A 20,628-nucleotide genomic window follows, 5' to 3' on the forward strand; every position below is an offset into this window, starting at 1 on the left:
CAAAATGCTTTTCGATTGTGCAGTATTTATTTACTGTTGAGTTCGCCAATAAGTTATGGTTCAGGAGAGTGTTTGGCACGTGCTAAGCCGACCCGGTCATGTCCTTTATCAAAGATGGAGTAGTACTCTGTCAGAAATACATCTCCCAGAATCCACTGAGGGTCTGTGCTGGAATAAATGTCCATAGCCTGGAAACCGCTGAAACAGAACTCATTCCTGCCAAGTGTCTCCTGATAATGACAAAAAGTGGATTGTGTAGTTGTTTAGTAGCTTCATGTATAAAAGAGACATTCTATTTCTTAAGCAATTTTAATTGTTAGTAAAAATATGAAAGTATATAAAATAAATATAGCTGCCAAATTACTAAATTTGCACTTAAGTCTCAATGTATTAATGATCTATTTATGAATTTTTTTATGTGGTTTCTTTTAGGCGTGAGGTAAAAAAAAAAAAGCAAAGAATCTATAAACAGAAGTTTAAATGCTAGCTGCATTTCAAAAAGCAATCTCTGATTTCAGCCATTTGACAGGTGCATCATTAAAATAATAAAATAATACGCATTTTTGAATACGCCAAAACAATTACCCTTCCTACTATTTTATCAAAAAAATAAAGAAAGAAAAAGAAAATAAAAAGAAAGAGAAGACTGGCAGCTGTTCTAACACAAGCTAAAGAAAACAATAAGCCTTCCTTACCTTCCTGATGTACTGTTCACTTGTTAGTGTGTACTCTGTTCCATTCAGGACAAAAGTCACCTGAGGCAAACTGGACAACCTGGCACAGTCGATAACAAACTGAAACACACAAAATGAGGAGTGACATGCTGAAAAAATTCAGTTACGGTAGTCATATAGTATTCTCAAGAAATATCTGATATTGTTTTTGAAGCAAGGAATAAGTAGTAGGTCTAAGTGCCCCCTCTGTAGGTTAAACATTTTCTTTGAAAAAGTCATAACTTTCTCTGGTCTTTCAGTAGACTATGAGATGACATACCTCTCCCAAGTTTGAGGGTGTTGCTCCAATCAGCTGTTGGAGCCTCAGAATGTCATTGGTTGGTCCAGCAATGAGGGAAGTTCCAGTATCAACAATCGCCTGACATCCACTTGGACAAAACAAGTTCACACCTTGTACTGCTACACTGAAATATTAAGCATTTTTATGTTTCTATTAATGAATGTCTTCACAAGAAAGGGTAAAGGTCTTGTGCCATTTCCCCTACTGCAAGTGGTTCATAGTACACTGCCAAAGTGCTGTGCTGTTGGGATATGAAAAATGTACCTGTCCATCTTGATCTGCCAATACCCCTTGGCAGTGACAGGATGCCAGTTGATTGGTCCAATATACAGCGCTTCGTTTGTTCCACCTAACAACAGTTCCCCTGCTGGATTGGTACGGCCGGTTTTTCTGCGGGCACAAAACTCACATTTAAGTAAACAAAAGATAAGAACTCTCATATTAAAAACAACAAACACATTTATATCCCTCAAGAAGTACAGCATCTCTGTCGAGTGCCTAACCAGATACTCTTGGACTGGACCCTTGAAACACTGGAGGAATGCTTAAATAATTACAACCATGTGGATCTTCCTGGTTCACCTGGTGATTGTTCTTCTTTATCCTAACATGTCTATGATCGAAATTGTAGAATTACCCTGTCGTACTTAAGCATACTTAGAAGCCATAAGACCTCCCTAAACATCAAGTATCTCTGAAACACTGCTCACCAGATGCTCTTGTCAGTGAAGCCAAGCGGATTTGTTCTGATATCACTGTAGATGGTAGGAAGTCTATAAGTCTTGGACCTAGACACAGACTAGGCAGACCCTATTTAAAAAACTGAAACCTTGGGAAAAACTCTCATCTCCACAGCTCACAGTAAAACCCCTTTGAACTTCCTGGTTACCCTTGACCTTTCCATTTCTCTGTGGCTATCTCTTGCTCTGCCTTTCCCTCTTGACCAACCAAAACTCTATCAAAACTTAAGAATTAGTTGTGAAACTTCTGCCTGTTTCAAAGCATGATTTTTTAAAGCTGCTTACCCAGAAATTCTAAAAATAAACCCTCTTAACATCTACAATGTAAGAGTAAACCCATCCATATTTTCAGCAGGGCTGCCAACAACCAGGTGGGTAGTAAGAGGTTAACAGACAGGAAGAAGTAATTATCCTCCCTCTCATGCACCTCTGAGCATGACAATGAGCATCTAATTGAGGTGAAATGGTGAGCTCCTGATATGAATGCACCTGCTCAGGTAAAAGGAGAACACTGGCTGGTCCACAAGCTTCTGTGCAATCATGTTGTCAAAAACATTGGTGCCCAGAATCTCTGCAAGGGATTGGTAACTCATTCCCAGAACACCGTCAAACTTCGCCGTCAGGAATGATTCACTAGGTTCGTAAACGGACTCCCCAAACTCTTGGTTCAGGATGGTTAGACCACCAATCTGGAACAAGTTGATTAAGATTAGTACTCCTTTAGTTGTGCCTGAATGTCAAACTGAGTTTGATGGATGAAAATATTTTTGAAATTAATCGTGGCAGCTGTTAGTTAATTTTAATACTGAAGTTTAGCTTTTTAATTTTGAGAGCTTTTGGACCTTCAGTGTGTCTCTGGCCATAGTTCCAAGCAGGTGACCTGATCCGTAGTAAATCCCAAATCTCCGACCATCATGCCTGAACGAAGCTGATTTAAATGCCTTGAAACGCTTGTGGAGCGCTGTGAATGCAAACACACACAGAGACATTACCTTTTCTTATATTCATTACATGTTATTTACTTTATGTGGACTTGCCTTTGTCAGATTTATGTCCCTACAACATCTTTATACAAGTACACACAGACACACACAGACTTTGAACTTCTTATCAGACTGGAACAAAATAAACCAAAGTCAGGCTGCCCTGACCTGCAAATGCAACACTGGTGTTGTGTGGTATTGTGTGGTGCTATGTAAGGTGTTACCGCAGGCCTCGCTGATGCAGTAGGATGATGGCACCCAGAGGTCAGCTGATCCGGTGTCAAAAATCACAGAAAAGTTCTGCTCTGGAGTCCCCAAACTGATCTCACCATAAAACTGAGCCTGAAACGCAGCAGGGGCACAAAGTGTGGCTGAGATTTTAATTTGAAAAATTCTGAGATAAATAAAAAGGTAGCCGGTTGTGACATGCTCATGCTAATGTTAGCATGTATGCTAACATATTTTGGCCAGCTTGGCACTCCCTTTGTTTTCATAGTATAAATTAGTTAAGTTAGTTTCTCTTCAGTAAACTGGGCTGTGTTGTTTTCATTTTAAAGCTTCTATATGTAGGAAATAACTACGTCTTACTTTGGGAACATATATCTTGTGAGGACATAAAGAATGAAAATGCAGTACAAATGATAACTTTTTATTTATTATTTCTTTTATTTCTGCTTCTGTAATAATACTTAATACTGCTTCTGTCCAGCTTGAGTTGCATACTTAGGACATACTGATATTTCGGAACTGAGCAACTTTCCCTTAAATCTGATAATCATTCTTAACAAATCAGCATATTTATGAACAACACTGACCCCTAGAGGAATATTTAAATCACTGTAACAAGGTTAAAACTTCTCACTGGATATTTTAATAATAGCTGAAGGCTTTGAACCAGCAACCCTAACTTTCAGTGTTGTTCTTCTTACATCCATGAAGTTGTAGATCCTCTCGCTGGTGCGTCCGAGCCTCAGCGACGGCGTGCTGGACGGGAAGCACTGAGCGTAACGGCGGTTAATCATGTCAGGGGCATGATCCTTCAGGAACTCATTCAGCAGGCCATCAGCTCGCAATCGAGTACGAATTGAGCGCGTCCGTCTAAGAGGTATGCTGACGATGGAACATTTTAGTATCTCTGTAAGTTTTTTTTTTTAATTTTAAAACTTTTTATATCAAATTGTCTTTTTTGATTTGAAAACAGTTGGCCTAGTTTTGGCTCAACAGAGGAAGGTCCACTAAACAGCACCTCGATAAATGTACAACAAAGAAGAAAATCAGACTTTATATTGTTAAATCCCTGGTGGATGGACAGCTGTTAATATAAAGAGAACAACCATATTAACAAAGGTGTAATTGTCCTACCTGACCAGCGCTGAGGTCATCCATGTTAAAAACAGCAGGAGCAGCAGCCTGAACATGTCTGCATCTGCCAGTCTGAGAGACTGCTGTTTGGCACCCGATGGGGACGTTTATCAGACTGAACTGTAAGTCTGATTGGATCTGAGTCTGTGAATAAACTGTGAGAAGGTCCACCCCCAAAAGCTTAAACAGACAGAAGAAGTCTTTATTATTCAGTTATTTGATCACAGAAGATTTTAGATTACGTGGATCAACAAGTATTTAAGTCATCCATGGCTCTCTCAGCTACCAATACAGCATATGTCCAAATCTGGGAGGTCAAGGCTTTTTTTAATGTATTATTTTTTATTATTAAACTAGCAACCTGACTTGAGCCCCTTCGACTCCCATGTTAAAACTTTACAGCAGAAAAAAAGACGTTTGATTTCCCCTTTATATGTAAACCTGTTTAAATTATTTAAACAGGTTTACAAATTAAATTGTATAAAGGTTTAAACTTTGCATTATTAGTGACCTCTTTGACTGACAGGTGGATGGTGACACGGCTGAAGCTGCTGACTGTCTGCTAGATTTAACTTCAGCTAGCTGGAGTCCCTGAACTGGACCTCTGTTATGGCCACCAGAGGGCACCAAACATTTTTCTGGATGTTACTAATGAAGCCCGCTAAATTTTATACTCGCCCTGCAGTGGCTTGTTAACTGCGATGTACGATAAAGTTGGCATCAAATTGACATCATATGCATAGCAACCATTTCTACATGTTAAACAACTCTTGCTTTTTGTAACATGGCGCGTTGTGCTTTTACTGCTGGCGCTGGGTTGAAGGCACGAGTGTAAGATAGTGTTGATTTTAATGATTTATCAGTACAGTACGCTCAGAGACTCATAGAGATTCAAAGATGAAAAAAGCTTTGCTCCCAGTTATTAAATCTCCCCGTTTCTTTTAACCAATGTTAATGTGGCGCTACCATCTGGTGCTGACACCTACTGTTCAGGAGACTCAGCGGCCAGAACAGCGAGCAGAAATCGATGTGTAATGATGTCACAGACGGCATGCGAGTAACATGGTGGGTATACTGGCACCTTTAGCTGGTAACTTAGCACCATGCCATCAAGATATGGTCAAATGGATGACACCATCTTACCAGGATGTTATTAGACTAATATTATATTAAATTAGTATTTTTAAACTGTTGAGCTGAGTGTTGTCCATTATTAACACCCATCTTCTGACTGGGAATGTTCCAGCTGACTTTAAACATGCCATACTGCTTTTAATGATCTCCAAACTCCTTTTCTCTGTTGTTTGTCACCAGCTTCAGCTCCAGGACCGGGTACTTGCTACTTTCAGATCCAAGTGCTGCATTACACACAGTGGATTATTGCATTCTTGTCTGTAGACTGGAGAGTTGTGAAAGCATTACAGGAACTGCTCCTTAGCGGTTTAAATCTTATTTTAACCAGCAGACGTTTTTTCTGTGGGTGGCTTTTCAGCATCACCTGCTCCCCTCACACTGTTATTCAGATGACTCACAAACCTACCCTCCTCCCAAGAACAGCCTTGCTGAGATACAATCCCAGATACCTCTAAACATCTTCAATCTGAATGAGCAAAAAACAGAAGTGACCCTCACTCCTCATGTAAATGTGAACTTTCTAAAATTACAGAACCCCCTTTACAAAAAAAAAAAAAAAACCCTGGGTGTGCTTTATGACAACAACAGTAGCATTTTATGTTTTCTGGCACCGAATGAGCGATTTTTTTCTAGTTTTAAAGGTTTAAACATTTTTCTATGAAAAGCCATCTGTGTGGTTAAGTCTGATTGAGTAACTGTTGACACTCTGAGGTCTTAGTCACTTTGACCTCAGTAAGTTACTGCAGATCAATCAGTAATCAGCACTCCTGATCTTCTGCTTGCTCATTTCCAGGTTATGAAATGTAATTTCTGGAGTATCTCACCACAACAGCTGATCATAAATAAATCTGTATATATTTTACATCTTTATATATAAAAGTACTTATTACGTGCACATGCTCAACGACATGTTAATACAACTGTCACATCAGCCAGTCATAGATGATGTCACAGTCACCAGATGGCCATCCAACAGAGGAGCTTTAGGGCGTTGCAGAATGAGAGAATTGCATCATGAATGTGAAATGTACTGATGCATGACTGCAGCTGTGCGATGGAATCATGTTAACATGGGCCAAAATATCTGAGGCAGTTCTGAAGGCAAAGGTAAAGCCAGGTAACAGCGAAATGTAACTAATAAAGTAACCAATAAATGCATTACCTTGAAAATGAGTGATAGACTTTCAGTTTCCAAGCTACTGATCTCAGTAGAACAACTCATCAGAAACCTGCACCAACCTAATGTACAGTCTGACTAATTATACAAGATTAAATCTGCTTCAGATTTTTCATTTGCAGTGATTACTTCTATTATTTGGAAAATGTTAAATATAAATGCCAAAGAATGAAAAACTAAATAAATAACAACAACAAAAGAATCAGGTAATGGTGACCGGTTCATTTATTCAGTAAACAAAACAACGTTCAAATTTCTTTCCTAAGCGTAGCTGGCACCAACCAGCCTCAGCCAACAGCTCAGCTAATGTTAGCATAAAAAACAAAACAGTGTGAAGACTTCTCATCTTCACTTTATGCTGAAACTGCACAGCATAAGCTAGCATTAGCAGAGCCACTGATGTTAGCTGTGTCTGGTGGTTAGCATCAGCCAATTCAACAGAGAAAAAAATTTGACAATTTGATGTAATTTGAACTACACAGAAGTGATAAATAACTAAAGTGATCCCCGTTTGTTTTTTCTCATCCTCCTCTTCCTCTAGCAGGGGTGGTGGTCGGGAACTCTCTTCCTACAGAACAGAGATGAAGAGTAAATTTCTGTAATCTGGTACGAACAAACGCAGATGATCTGAAAAGGACTGACCTGGGTGCAGCTTTGATGATGTTGTCCACTCTTAGGATCATCTCGGCGGCCTCAGACGCACTCAGCAACATCTGGCGCTTCACTTGGAACGACTCTGTGATGCAGAGATCTACCATGTTTCCCACCGTGCCATCAGACATGTCTGCGGGGAAACACAGACGCTGTTAGAATCTAACAGCTGCTTAACCACCAAATCACAAGAATAAAACAGGAGAAACAGGCATGCTAAGCTAGTCAGCAGTTTGAATTATTCACAATAAAATGTGATTTAAGCTAGGTAGTTAGCCTTCTTTGTAAGATGTTAGCTACCTTTTTATGGTGCAAGTGGTAGTTGATTGTCTTTTTGTGGCTTTAGCTCAGTTGCTATCCTTTTATGATATTAGCTTTTTGTCTATAACACCAGCGTTAGTTAACTTTTTTTTGGAATTTAGCCAAACAGTTAGTCGTTTTTATTTCACACAGCCTTAGTTAGCATTTTTACCTGTGACTTTACCTACATAGTTAATCTTTCTAGATTAGGTGTCTCTGCAACATTATCCTGTGACTTTAGCTAAGCATTCGAGCAAGATAACAAGATATTACACCTCTGTACAACAATCTTTCGTCAGCTTTCTATGCGTAAGTTTACTTAGGTAGTTAACCATGTTTATGATACTAGCTGTCTATGACATTAACTTTAGTCTGCCATTTTTAGGTTTAGCGAAACAGTTAAGTGTCTTTAGCTGTACAACCTTAGCTGTAGTTACTAATTTTTCTGTGTTTAGCTACATAATTGCTCTTTCAATTCCTCTTCAATGTTTGCCATCTTTCTATGCCTTTTCTATAGTTGACCATCTTTGTAGGATGTTAATTGTTTATGACTTCAGTTAAGTAGTCATGCTGTTTTGATTTTAGCTTTAATTGGCTTTCTATATGCAACTTTAGCTACAATTAGCCAACCTTCTGGCACTTTGGCTTAATAAATAAGCAATTCAAAAAAAAAGTTAGATATTTATAATGTTAGCTTAGTTATTTGGCCATCCTTCACTTTAGCCACATAGTTAACCATCTTTCTAAGATGTTCACCCTCTTTATATGATATTAGTTCTAGTCTTTCTTGGATGCATATTTTCTCTCTAGCATTAGCTGCACTTACCCATCTTCATAGGAAGTTAGATTCAGTCGGTATGCAGCTAGCTGTGGTCCTGACTGTGTTAGTAGAGCAGCACAGGTTCAAGGATAAACCTTGATATATATATTTTTTTAAATAACGCAAACATGTGTTTGTTAATAATTATAGTTATTATTCCTCTAGTTCTGAGATGAGGTGATGTGTGCTTGTCTGTGAGCATCACTCACTCAGTCCAAACATGGTCTTGTTCTCCTGATGTGCAGCTCTGAGCTGAGCCACCAGGTCGGCGCTGTCGTACCCGGCGTTGTCTGCAATGATGGTTGGCAGCTGGAAGAGGAAGCGGATGATGACACATGAGATCAAAGTCACATGTGGTTGTAATTAGGGCTGCTCGATTATGGCAAAAATGATAATCACGATTATTTTCACTGAAATTGAGATCTCGATTATTTGACGATATTTATTTAACAATAACAATGTATTGAATAATGACTTTAAAGATTGTCAAAAGATAATATAAAATAGTGTGCAAATACTGATAACAGTGCAAATGTTTGCAATATAAAAAATAAATGAAAAATGTAAACATCTATGTTTAGTGAACTTTGCAGTGCTGCTCTGTGGTGCAGCTATGACACCGTAGCAAAGTTTACACACTATGTCTACTTGATCCACGTCTGACTCCGCGAACCCATAATGTTTCCAACCACTGAAGTTTTTTTTACCTCTCTTTTCAACCAACGGCAGTCACTCTCCTCTCCAAATAACTTAGCTTTCCGAGCTTCCCTCGGGTCCTCTTAATCAGCGGTCCCCAACCCCCAAACGACTCCGTGAGTCGTTTGGTACCGGGCCGCGAGAGTTGAGGCTCAGGTGTGAAATGGTTTCAGGGTTTTTAATCGGTTTTCAGAGTTATTTTGTCATCGTTTTTATCGTTTACTCTGTTTTCCTGGGTCTTTTCACGTGTGTTATGAATAAATTTTCTTTTTTCCGGTACCGGTACTAGTTTTATTTTGTTGTATTTATCCGCGACACCTTAAAGGCCGGTCCATGAAAATATTGTCGGGCATAAACCGGTCCGTGGCGCAAAAAAGGTTGGGGACCGCTGCTCTTAATTGTTGTGACACGTGTTCGAAATGCAGAGAGGTGCGCTCGATTTGCCACACGGAGCAGCGCGAGAGTAAAGCACGAGGGAGGGGCAAATAATCGGCTCAGTCATTTTTAATGATCGTTGAAAGCCCAGATCGTAATCGTGATTAAAATTCGATTAATTGAGCAGCCCTAGTTGTAATCAAAGAAATTCCTATAATTTACAATTGTAGAATCGGAGTTTTAGTATTTACCATCCTCAGAGCCTTGGCAAATGACTCCATGGCAACTGACTCCTTTCCTGGCGTCCTGTTGGCCAGATCACTCACAACCTTAGCCATCAGCATCTCAGAGCAGCCTGATGAGGAGCAGAACACACAGGTGTGAGATGGTATTAGTTCATCATTAGGGATGGGAATCGAGAACCGGCTCCCAGTAGTTCAGTTCCCCGGAATTGTAAGTCTGCCTGCTGATCGATCCCACCTATCGGTTCCACCTATGCTACAATCAGCTGATTTCAGTTCGTGTGCCGGAGGAGGAAAACAGCAGCGCTTTCTGCAGCGTAGATTTAAACATTAATTCTATTTTCATTGCACTAAAGACAGTAAGCACGATGGTAAAGTGGAGACTGCATCCAGGACAGAAACAGCTTTATTATGCTGCTAACACAAATTCCCATCCTTAAGAACCTTAATGTTCCACATGTGCCGCATTTTTTGTGCTCTGCTGTAAGGTGGGCGAAGAATGAGGACAGTGCTGTAGTTTTAGATCAGCTGTATGTGCGCCTACCTCCTCCATAGACCGTGCGTGGCTCCTTCACCGTCTGTGCGAGCACACACAGAGCATCGTGCAGTGAGCGCTCCGCTTCATCCAGGATCTGCTGGGTCGCTCCCCGCAGGACAACGGTGCATGCCTCACCTGAGGAAGAGGAGGAGCTAAAGATGAGTATGTCATTATGAAAAATGAGTTCAAGTCCTCAGTGTGTGTTCGTACCCATGGCAACTCCAGAGAAGTGGATGAGCGTGTCCTCGCCGATCATCACCTCCTCGATCAGCTTGCAGTGCCCGAGCTTCACCAGCTCTGGGTGGTCAAAGGTGGAGGTGATCTCCCCACCTGATCAGATTACATCAGCAATAAGTGAAGGTCACATTTTTTCAAGTATTTAACACATGAAAAAGATTGTAAAACACGCCTTTCGTTAAAGAACAGTTTATTTTTGTGTGTTTGTATATGCATACACACCGGTGACGAGAGCGAGGCGCTCAATGCCAGCGAAGTCGGCGTGCTCGATGGCCATGACGCCAGCTTGAGCAAAGAGCTGCTCTGGGTAGTTATAGATGAGCTGCCTGTACGAAGGGAAAACAAAACAAACACTGGGGTGAGTGACACTGAGATAAAGTGAGCAACTGTCCCATTGACCACTGCCTCAAACAAACATGGAGGTCATCATGCTGAAGCTGACGAACATGGCTCACTATTTTACACACTGTTAATATTGGATTCTGTATTCTCAGGTTTATTTACACAAAACTAACGCCTTAACCGTCTTTAAAATTTGTCTGCATTTTGCTAATTGTGTGTAGGAGATCCTGTCATCAGTGAGTAGTAGCCTCATATCCACCAAACAGATTTAGCTGCTGCTGTTTTAAACCCTGTGGGACCGCTTTGTGTTTCATGGGAACACATCAAAATCCAACATGTTGCCAGGAAAAAACATTTAATACATTTTTTTTTTAACAAAGAGCACCTTCGACTTTTTAAAACATCCCTGACCAAATTTTAGGCAGCTGTGTTAATCCAGCTATGAAGTGCACAACAAGATGGTGCTATGACAGCCCCTGAATTCTGGCATGCAGGCGTGTCAAATCAAATCAAATCACTTTTATTGTCACATCACATGTGCAGGTACACTGGTACAGCACATGCAAGTGAAATTCTTGTGTGCGAGCTTCACAAGCAACAGGTGTGCAAAATACAATACAATAACAGAAGTGTTTGCATCAACCTCTGATCACACGTGTGAAGTTTGGGCCAGACTGGGCAATAATGCAGCTGCCACGGCCTTTATGAAAAACTAAAAGAAGCTTCACAGTTCAGCATCACTAAGACCTTCAGGTTAGACTGACCAACAAAAACAATGTGATTAAACCTCGGGGAGGACAGAAGCAGAACACCTGACGGGTTACAGAAACGTGCAATGGCGGTTCAGTCGTACCTGTTGATGAAGCAGTTGATGCCGTGTTTCAGGATTCTGTCGACCTTCTCCTTCATCTTCTCTTTCTCTGCGAGTTCGATCTCTGCGACCTTTGCCGTCGAGTCAACGCGAACCCTGGAGCCGAAGATCTGACAGACGCAGAAACACAAACAATCACGATATCGATCACACAGGAACAGGAAGCACCCGATTTAGATCCTCTCGCTTTCTTTCACAAACTTGCAACGTCTCCTGACAGTGACCTGGTGTTTTTACCTTGATCTTGTCAGTGTCCATGCCGGTGTTGGCGATCAGGATGTTGGCGTTCTCCAGCCTCTTTGGCTGGTTCACTCCGATCTTCTTGTCCAATAGGAAACCTAGACATGCACAACAGACATTAAAGTCCTGCAACCAATCAGGAATGAGACAGGAGATCCGTGACGTTTCATGACCTCACCTTCATCCAGGTAGGAGTCGGTGAGGCTGCCTCCCAGCTTCTTGATGATGTGGATGGCCTCCAAGTTTCCAGAGCCTTTCAGCCTCATGACGGCGTTGACGGCGAGCTTGGCAAAGTGATCTTTGTGGTGAGTGAGCAGCTTGGAGGACAGTGTGGTGCGGGCGATGTTCAGCAGGTCCTCCTGGAAACGAGCTGGGTCGTTGCTATGGAGACCAGAGAGGATGATGAGGCAGGGAAAGTGGAAGGTGAAAGCAAGGAGACAAACACGGACATCTTAATTTTGCCTCACCTGTGGTCGACAGCGGCGTCCCTCAGAGCCTCTCTGGCCGCCTGAGTCGCTTTCCTCCAGCCAGAGATGATAGTCTGTGGGTGGATCTTCCTGGCGATCAGAAGCTCCGCCTCCTGAAATGGCAACAATGACAGCTGAGACTGCGAGCAAGGCCCACATGGCCACCACAGCAGGGAACCAGGGTGTGCTTTACTTTGAAATCTGAGTCTGACAAATAGGTATTTACCCGCAGCAGCTCTGCAGCGAGCACGGTAACGGAGGTCGTCCCATCTCCGACTTCATCGTCCTGAACTTTGGACATGTCTGCAAACACAATTGTTCTCCCATCAAAACTTCAGATAAAAGGTCTCAGTGTGATATCATTTGATTACAAAGGATCTCTAAATTACACTTAACCCTTTAAAGCCGGTCAGAGCGGGCACGCTCTGTTTTGCGTAACTATTTTTAAATCCCGGTAGCTCTGCAACCACGTAAGCTAGCGCAATATTTTTTTTTTTGCATATGAGACCAGAGGAGTTGTACTTACATCTTATGCCATCAGCTTGTCCTAGGTCACAGTTTCCTTCCACATATAGCTTTGCAAAAACTGCTTAAAACGCACTTGCAGCAACAAAAACATAATATTCCAGAAACACGCTTTGCCGATCCGATCAGCTGTTTGTAACACTTCCTACGTCCATCAGCGCGAACTATCGCATGTCCGCCATGTCCTGCCCGGAACCGGAAGTGATGTCATTTTGCAGAAATGTAGTTTTTTACCATCAGGGCCTCATGAGCCTATATTGGTGTTTTTAAAAGTTATGTTTGAGTTTATGACTTTCTGTCTCGTTTCTGGGATGCTTAGGACTCATTTTGCACTGCTTGAAATATTTTATTTTGATGCATATGCTATTTTTTTTTGCAAATTTGCATTATAATATTTATTTTCGTTTTTCCTGCAGTATATAAAAATTGGTGTATTTCAAAAATAAAACTATGAAGACACTTAAAATAAATTTCCTGTGGTGGGAAACTATTTTGTGCAACTTTTTTGTATTTAGTTTTGAGGGATAAGCCTCTTAAATTTCTCTAACCAGAAATATATGTTAAAAAAACAACGATTTTAAATTGTTTTGTAGTTTATTGCACTTTTTTGCAATTTATGTAATTACTATGGACTTAATGCAGACATATTATTAAAATTTGGGTTATAATGGTTGTATTGATGTATATCAACTTGAAATGCTCCCAAAAATGGCACTACAACATGTTAAAATATAATATAAGCTCTGGCGCACTTGGTTCTATGGTAGGTCTTAAAGGGTTAATTAGTATTTTTTACTGTGTCTTAACCAATAAGCATGAACACTCTACTTTAAATCAGCTTTTTTATTCGTTAGCCTACTTTTAGTGAGGTAGTGCAAATTCAGCACCAAGAAACCTTCATTAATTTTTATTTTTTCTTTTAAACCTTTAACCTGGATCTTAAAGTGTCAAGCGTCTCCACTCACCAACCAGAACTTTGGCAGCTGGGTTGTCGACACCGATAGCTTTCAGGATGGTTGCACCATCATTGGTCACAGTCACTGTGCCACCCTTCCCGCCACCGAGCAGGATCTTATCCTGAAGAGAAAGAGAAACCCTCTGATTACAACTTATTCTTGTGTTTCCTTAGACTAAAATTCTGCAGTAGCACTTTTGAGGTTTGAATCAACCTACCATCCCCTTTGGGCCAAGAGTGCTCTTCACCAGATCACCAATAGCGATGGCACCAATAAAAGATGACTAGAAGGAGAAAAATTCAAAGATTTAACTGAACTTGAAACAGAATAAACACGTTTTTTTATGGCGAGTATGTATCTCATACAAAGCAACTCACCAGTCGAGCAGTCTCTGCTTTTTCTTCATCTGCTCCATGTTTGAAGATGTTGACCGGGGCCATCGATAAGGACGCCTACAAAGAAAGGCAACAATCAAACAGTCAGTCACTGATTACTGATCATTACAGTAACTTTTGTACAGTTCACAAAAAAGCCACAAAATGTTACACTTTAACAAACTTGAATGAAATGTATATCTATATGTTGCTGCTAGGCGTGCACAGGGTATTTTTTTCCTGCGGCCGTGAAAGCAGCAGCGACAGTCGAGACCCGCCCCTAATACACTAGAAACCGCTAGAAGCTTTTAGACAAATTAATAAGAAAATAAGCACAACGTAAAAATTTAAACATCTCTGTCTTATGTTAGCGGTTTAAACATTTACTTGTCGGTCACGTTCACTTTTTCCGCCTATAGCGCAATTAACCATTTATTAGCGTCTAGAATTGCTGAGTTGTTCCTCAAACAGTCACAAAGCACAAATGACAACCAACCCTCCGTTAGCATGCTAACGGGTTAAACGAGAGGAACAAGAGCAGCCAGAGGGGCACCAAAGCAACCACACAGATTAGTTTTCTCCGTTCGCTGCCATAAATCTGCCAGCTTCATCACAACCTATGTAATGACACACAGGTCCACATTTAAGCTGTTAGCTTAGCTGCTAGCGCATTCACAACGCCCATGTGCTTGCTTGCCGGTTAGCACCGCCAGCTAACGGGGAGCCAAACTGCCTCTGAAACTGACTAATGACTTAGAAGCTGCTGAACTGAATCTGTAAGCGCTTGTAGACAAATACGAGCGAATCTGTTTATTTAGACCTGTCCAAAATATTAAAGAAACAACGGTAAAAGCTCACCATAATGTCTAGTATTCAGCGAAGAAGCTGTGCACGCACACTCAAGAAGGGAGGGACGACGCCGTGACGCTGTGACGTACAAACGTAGTGCTGCATTCAGAGTCGATCACGGAAAACAGTCCGTTCCAACATCTGTTCAATTTTACACCCATATACGGTATGTATCATACAGAAGAACAAATATATGATTTTAAACCATAGTCTTCATCAAAGGATGCTTAATGTGGTTTAATTACCTTCGTTTGGGATTTTTAAATTCTAACTTATCCTTGTGTCTACTGTGTTAGTGAGATTAATACACTTGCCCTTTTCAAATGCAGTATATGAAAGGCTCATTTTCTCACACTGAAAGGTGAGGTCTGGTATGACCATCAGTGTTGGTCAAGTTACTTGAAAAAAGTAATCAGTAACTAATTACTGATTACTTCCCCAAAAAAGTAATCCCATTACTTTACTGATTACTTATTTTCAAAAGTAATTAATTACTTAGTTACTTAGTTACTTTTTAAAAACACGATTTACAACCTGAAGAGGTGATAAAGCGATAGATCTTTCAGCCCAATTCTACTTTTTCTGCATAATCCATCATACAAAATGTAATCAAATGGAAAATTCTCTTTTTTAACTTGTTTTATCAGTTTTAATCTTTTAACTTTATGCATCAAACAAAAATTTAATTATATGCAACATTCTCTGAGTTGAATAAATTAGTTTAACATTTAAACCTATTTTCTACACATTCCAGCACATAAAATAAAATATTTTTTGTGTTTACACTCACTCTTTCAAATAGATGCAAGTAAAACACAGCAGAACATAAATAAAGTCAAAGACTCAGCGGTCCTGTTGCTCTATTTTCACCTGTAAAGCAGGACTGCGGTAGGCGGAGGTTTACCCTGGTGCAGGTGTGCCGCGGTCAGTTGAAGAATCCGCGAGTTTCTCTGTTAATTTCCCATTAAGTCGTTGTGCACTCGGTGCTTGCTTGGAAGTTTAGGGGTTTTTTCCGCTGTAAAAAGAAGTTTTCTTCCCACGCACGATGGACGCTAATGTTTTTGTCACTTTTTATGGAATCAAACTCAAAGTAAGGTCAGTACTTCCACGCTTTAAACGCTGCACGCTCATACTCTCTCCCACAATCGATATGTGATCCATTGTTGATCTGCACACAGCTGTTGTCACTAACGGCGCACTCGCTTACGTCACTGTCGTGAGACATTCTCGCAAAAAATCACGGTTTTAGTAACGCAGTAACGCAGCGTTCCTACGGGAAAGTAACGGTAATCTAATTACCGTTTTTGCAATAGTAATCCCTTACTTTACTCGTTACTGTAATCTGATTACTTTTTTCGAGTAACGCGTTACAAGTAACGCGTTACTGCCCATCTCTGATGACCATAGTATATGATCATATCCAGATCATATTTGAAATATGAAGTATAATATATGTTTTCCCGTGAGCAAAAGCTAGCAAAACTAATCAATAGGTCGTTCACAAAGCAGAGACATCTTTTGACTTCAAAATTAGAAGCACTTAGAAGTACTTTGTGTTAATGAAAGCAAACACTAGGGGGTATCATCAGTCCCTAAAGTTGCGGATAAAAGACACTGCAGTGGACAATAAACACTTTTAATCTCCCCAGTTCTTTATTATTATCATTACATGATGTTATCTAGATGATCAACACACCTGACACAATGATCAGCATCTAAACTAAACTAAAAACAATAAATCAGAAAGTTTTGCCAAGAATGAGGAAATGACATTTATTTGTATGATAAAAAACATAAATAAACGCATATTTTTCCAACAAATTTACAAAGTGTAAGTCATCTCCTCTTCTTCAGTCCCCACCTCCTGCCTTTGCGACTGGGGCCCTGGACTGGCAGACAGTAGATGTGCATGGGAAACGTCTTAAAGTAGCTGCTGACCCAGGGTCTATACAGGGAAAAGATTACACTCAAAAAAGTTAATCATCAGTTAATTATCCCTGACACTGTAAATGTCTCAGGATAAATGCAGCTGTTTTAATTTATCTACTCTTAGACTCATTTATACTCTTTAATTCAGAGCCCAACCATGTTTCAGGTTCCAAAAAAAATGTTCAGAATTTCTAAATTACCAACAATAAAACCGTTTAATATTCCAACATCCACCATATCAACTTTCTAGGGCTAGGGGTGGGTGAGATTTAGTCACATTTTTCTAGAGACTAGAAGATATTAGATTTCAAATGAAGTCTTTTTCTGTTAAAAGCCCTTCCGTTATGATGGTTCGGCAACAAAGCTGTAAGTACAAGGTGATGTTATAATAAAAGATCAGACAGTTTGGCTGAAAGAGACATTTTCTGTAAACTATTTGCTGGTATATAATGATGTGCTACGTGATCGCTGGCGACACAACTATGTTAGCATAACATAAACACAGTGAAGCTGGAGGTGAACGCTAACTTTTTTCCATTCAATAAAAGTTAACGTGAGGGTTCCCGATGGTTAGAGACAAATGCAATCGCATGGCAGGATGCTGTAAACAGACCAAACTTCAGTCAGGAGAACAACTGAGATAATCCATCCACAATATGAGGTTAGTCATTAATTTACTGCTGCATGGGCTGGGCTGTGGTGACACTGTAAGGTTTTAAAAACTGAACTTTATAATGAACAGTACTAACAAAAACCGAGAGAGACAGAAAGTGATCACTGCCTGTTTTTACTGGTTTGTTCAATTTAAATAGAACAAGATACAAAACATTAAAACATGTTAAAAACACAACAGCCTTAATAAACGCAGAGTAATTTGGACCCGCAGTCAGGGTTCATACGTCATCACTTAAAGATTGGACGGTGAAGCTGACAAAGGGTTTTTTTTTCTTTCTTTTCTTAAATTTGTGGTTAATGAAGCTGAATGGAAGAGAAATGCAGGGTTAAATAGAGGAGCAACAACAAAAGGAAAACATAAAACATTCAACAGGCTTTTCTGATACATTTTAGAAAGAGGAATTTTAGCAAAATTCCTCAAATCTTTATTTTTACTTGAATATTTCTGAGTCAACCAGCTCAGCTTGAATGAGTTTTTATCAGAAATGACTGTTTCTTACAATATTTTAAAGGATTTTAAAGGATCTCTTTTTAACCAGAGTACTCACAGAAAGCAGAGGGTTTTTGTGGAGAGGTTATTTTGTATGTTTTAAAGCAAACAGGCTAAAAATACTACATAACTTTAACTCCTCGGGTGTGTTTGTGTATTTTTGCGTACTTGGTGATCCGCTGGCTGAGACTCAGGTAACAGAGGTTTTGCCACAGCAGCTTGTTTTGCTGTTGACGGAGGAATTCAGCTTCCCGCTGTCGCTCCTCATCCAGCTGCTGAGACTCTCGAAGCTCTTTCTCAATATGAGCTAACTGGAAAAAAAAAAGATAAGCCCACTCTAATCACCCAGCACGAGGATGTACATCAAGCTTTAGACACAGAAACATTCCTAGCAAGGTTTAGCTTATCAGTTAATTCCATTTTCTGGGCAAAGTTCCAAGAAAGTATTTTATTTTGGTATTCATACATTAATTTAGCTGATAAAAATGATTTATAAATACTAATAAATTCATTAATTCATATCTCTCTTCAAATGTAAACACTGTGTATAAGTCACAGTTCACAGTTTGTCCGCTTTCTTGTGATTGGCCATTTTAATTTGAAGAACATAGACTATCGAATTTTATGAAGTAAGAGTAACAAAGTAACAAAAAGAAAAAAATTATAAGGTTTAAAAATGACTTTCTTTAAATATACCCATACCCAAATGTTACAGGCACAGCTAGCTAGATTGTTTTGTCTTGTCTTTTTTAAAACATATTTTTTACATTGTGCAGTATTAAGTCTTAAAATCAGTATTTATCTGGTATTTATATATTAAATATACCTAAGAAATTGTAGCGGTGAGCTGCTTCATCTTGATCTTCTTCTAACAATCAACCACAGCCGTGATGTGAATTTGTAATATCTTTTGTAAACATTACCTCCTCCAGCAGACTCCTGTTGTCCTCCAGCTTCTCCTGTTGGCTGCCCAGAGGCAGCGAGGATGGATCATCAGACGGACTCCTCTCTTCCTGTCTCTCCACCACACGTGCTTTCCTTCTTTCACCTTTCTGCTGCTGCTGGATGATTGGCGGCAGGAAACAGGAACTGACAGAGCAGGAGGGAGAGTGATGAGTTCATATTTCAGCCCATCATGTCTTAATCTTGTTGAGCTGACAGTGCGTGCTGATTGGCATAGCAATTAACACACAGACACACACAGAAATTTGCCATCCTATCTTTGTGGGGACCCATGTTAATATCATGTTCTCAGGACCAAAACTGATTTTAAACATGAACCCTAAAAGCCAAGTCGGAACTCTCAAAGAGCCCTTTGAAGATTAAATCTTTATAAAAGAGCTAAACCTATTTTCAAATAGCCAAGCGTAACAAAGTAGATTAAAACTTAATTATCACCTTTTTTTAAAGTTTCATTTAAATGCTGTGAATAGTTTTCAGCAGTCCTGTCCAAAAATGTCCTGTCTGTCCGCAAACCTCCTCACATATGAGATTTCAGCCTCACAAAGACATATAGTCACACACGTACACACGCACGCACACACGCGCACACACACACACACACACACACACACACACACACACACACACACACACACACACACTGTGACAAACAAACTCCTCCATGTAAACCAGTTTCCATTCAGATTTGTTTACACAGTGGGTCTGATCACAGTAAAGTATCCCTCTGCCAAGGTTGTGCTTCAGTGCAGATTATCTCTCTCTTACACACACACACACACACACACACACACACACACACACACACACACACACACACACACACACACACACACACACAGTTATCAGATTGAACTGCCCTGACTGAGTTTCCAGGTCCTCTATTGCCAGCAGCAATGTTTCCATCCAAGTTTAGTTTAGATGACTTTGCTTTATAGTTCTTATTTTTTTTTTTTTTTAACCACTTTACTAACCACCAAAATCTAAGTTGTGCTTTTATTCTTTTGGAAATTTGAACCTTCTATTCCTATTTTTTAATCATTTTAAGTCAATAGTTAAGGCTAATCGATTGTTCATTTTGTGTTTTTAACGAACTATTTTATTAAATACATGCAGTATAAACGCTAACCCTAAACCTTCCCCAGTGTTCTCTTACTGCGTTGTTTCATGCAGATCATAAAAACAACAACCTGATTTCTGAATGAAATAAATCATAAATCATCAGCATTATTATGTTTCCTGCTAGAGAGATGTTGGACTCTAACTCCAATCCTCCTCCTTGTTTAGGATTTTATATGACTGTTACTTATGCAATTAAGAGGCCATTGTGGGGACATAACTAATGCAAGCTTATTTACAGGGAAACTTAAGTATACTTAATATTGCTTATAATCTTGATTTAGAGAGCTTATATAAATCTCTGTTGCAGATTTTGTTTGATGCTCAGAGTTCAGCTGTGGGTTTAATGGTCTGTTATTAAAAACTGAAAACATATCAAATTATGTTATGAAATGGAAAGCGCACATATACTCAACATTTACATGATATGCACTACTTTGCTTTGCTTACTGCTTTCATTAATCATCAGGTGGTGCGTCACTATGAATAGATAGATGGCACTGTCTGCTTCAAAAGATGCTCCAATGTATCCTCTGCTAAAGGAGGTAACAAAGGAAGCACA

General features: G+C 39.8%; 2 protein-coding genes across 2 annotated transcripts; both read right to left on the reverse strand.

Moving 5' to 3' along the window:
- Positions 1 to 36: 36 nt before the first annotated feature.
- nots (nothepsin) lies at positions 37 to 4,179 on the reverse strand. The gene is made up of 9 exons (XM_040035915.1): positions 4,100 to 4,179; positions 3,667 to 3,847; positions 2,962 to 3,079; positions 2,597 to 2,715; positions 2,244 to 2,443; positions 1,279 to 1,404; positions 994 to 1,138; positions 696 to 794; positions 37 to 230 (listed from the first exon to the last, which is right to left on the reverse strand). Exons 1-9 carry the CDS (start codon positions 4,153 to 4,155, stop codon positions 54 to 56), a joined length of 1,221 nt encoding a protein of 406 aa, XP_039891849.1. The 5' UTR covers positions 4,156 to 4,179; the 3' UTR covers positions 37 to 53.
- Positions 4,180 to 6,612: 2,433 nt separating this feature from the next.
- On the reverse strand, positions 6,613 to 15,026 carry cct2 (chaperonin containing TCP1, subunit 2 (beta)). The gene is made up of 16 exons (XM_040035914.1): positions 14,903 to 15,026; positions 14,048 to 14,122; positions 13,888 to 13,953; positions 13,680 to 13,791; positions 12,416 to 12,492; positions 12,190 to 12,302; positions 11,901 to 12,103; positions 11,720 to 11,820; positions 11,465 to 11,592; positions 10,492 to 10,595; positions 10,243 to 10,362; positions 10,039 to 10,167; positions 9,504 to 9,607; positions 8,391 to 8,490; positions 7,053 to 7,194; positions 6,613 to 6,978 (listed from the first exon to the last, which is right to left on the reverse strand). Exons 1-16 carry the CDS (start codon positions 14,903 to 14,905, stop codon positions 6,948 to 6,950), a joined length of 1,608 nt encoding a protein of 535 aa, XP_039891848.1. The 5' UTR covers positions 14,906 to 15,026; the 3' UTR covers positions 6,613 to 6,947.
- Between the last annotated feature and the right edge of the window lie 5,602 nt (positions 15,027 to 20,628).

This window comes from Simochromis diagramma, unplaced genomic scaffold, assembly GCF_900408965.1.
Source record: "Simochromis diagramma unplaced genomic scaffold, fSimDia1.1 OVJJ01000816.1, whole genome shotgun sequence".
Taxonomy (NCBI): Eukaryota; Metazoa; Chordata; class Actinopteri; order Cichliformes; family Cichlidae; genus Simochromis; species Simochromis diagramma.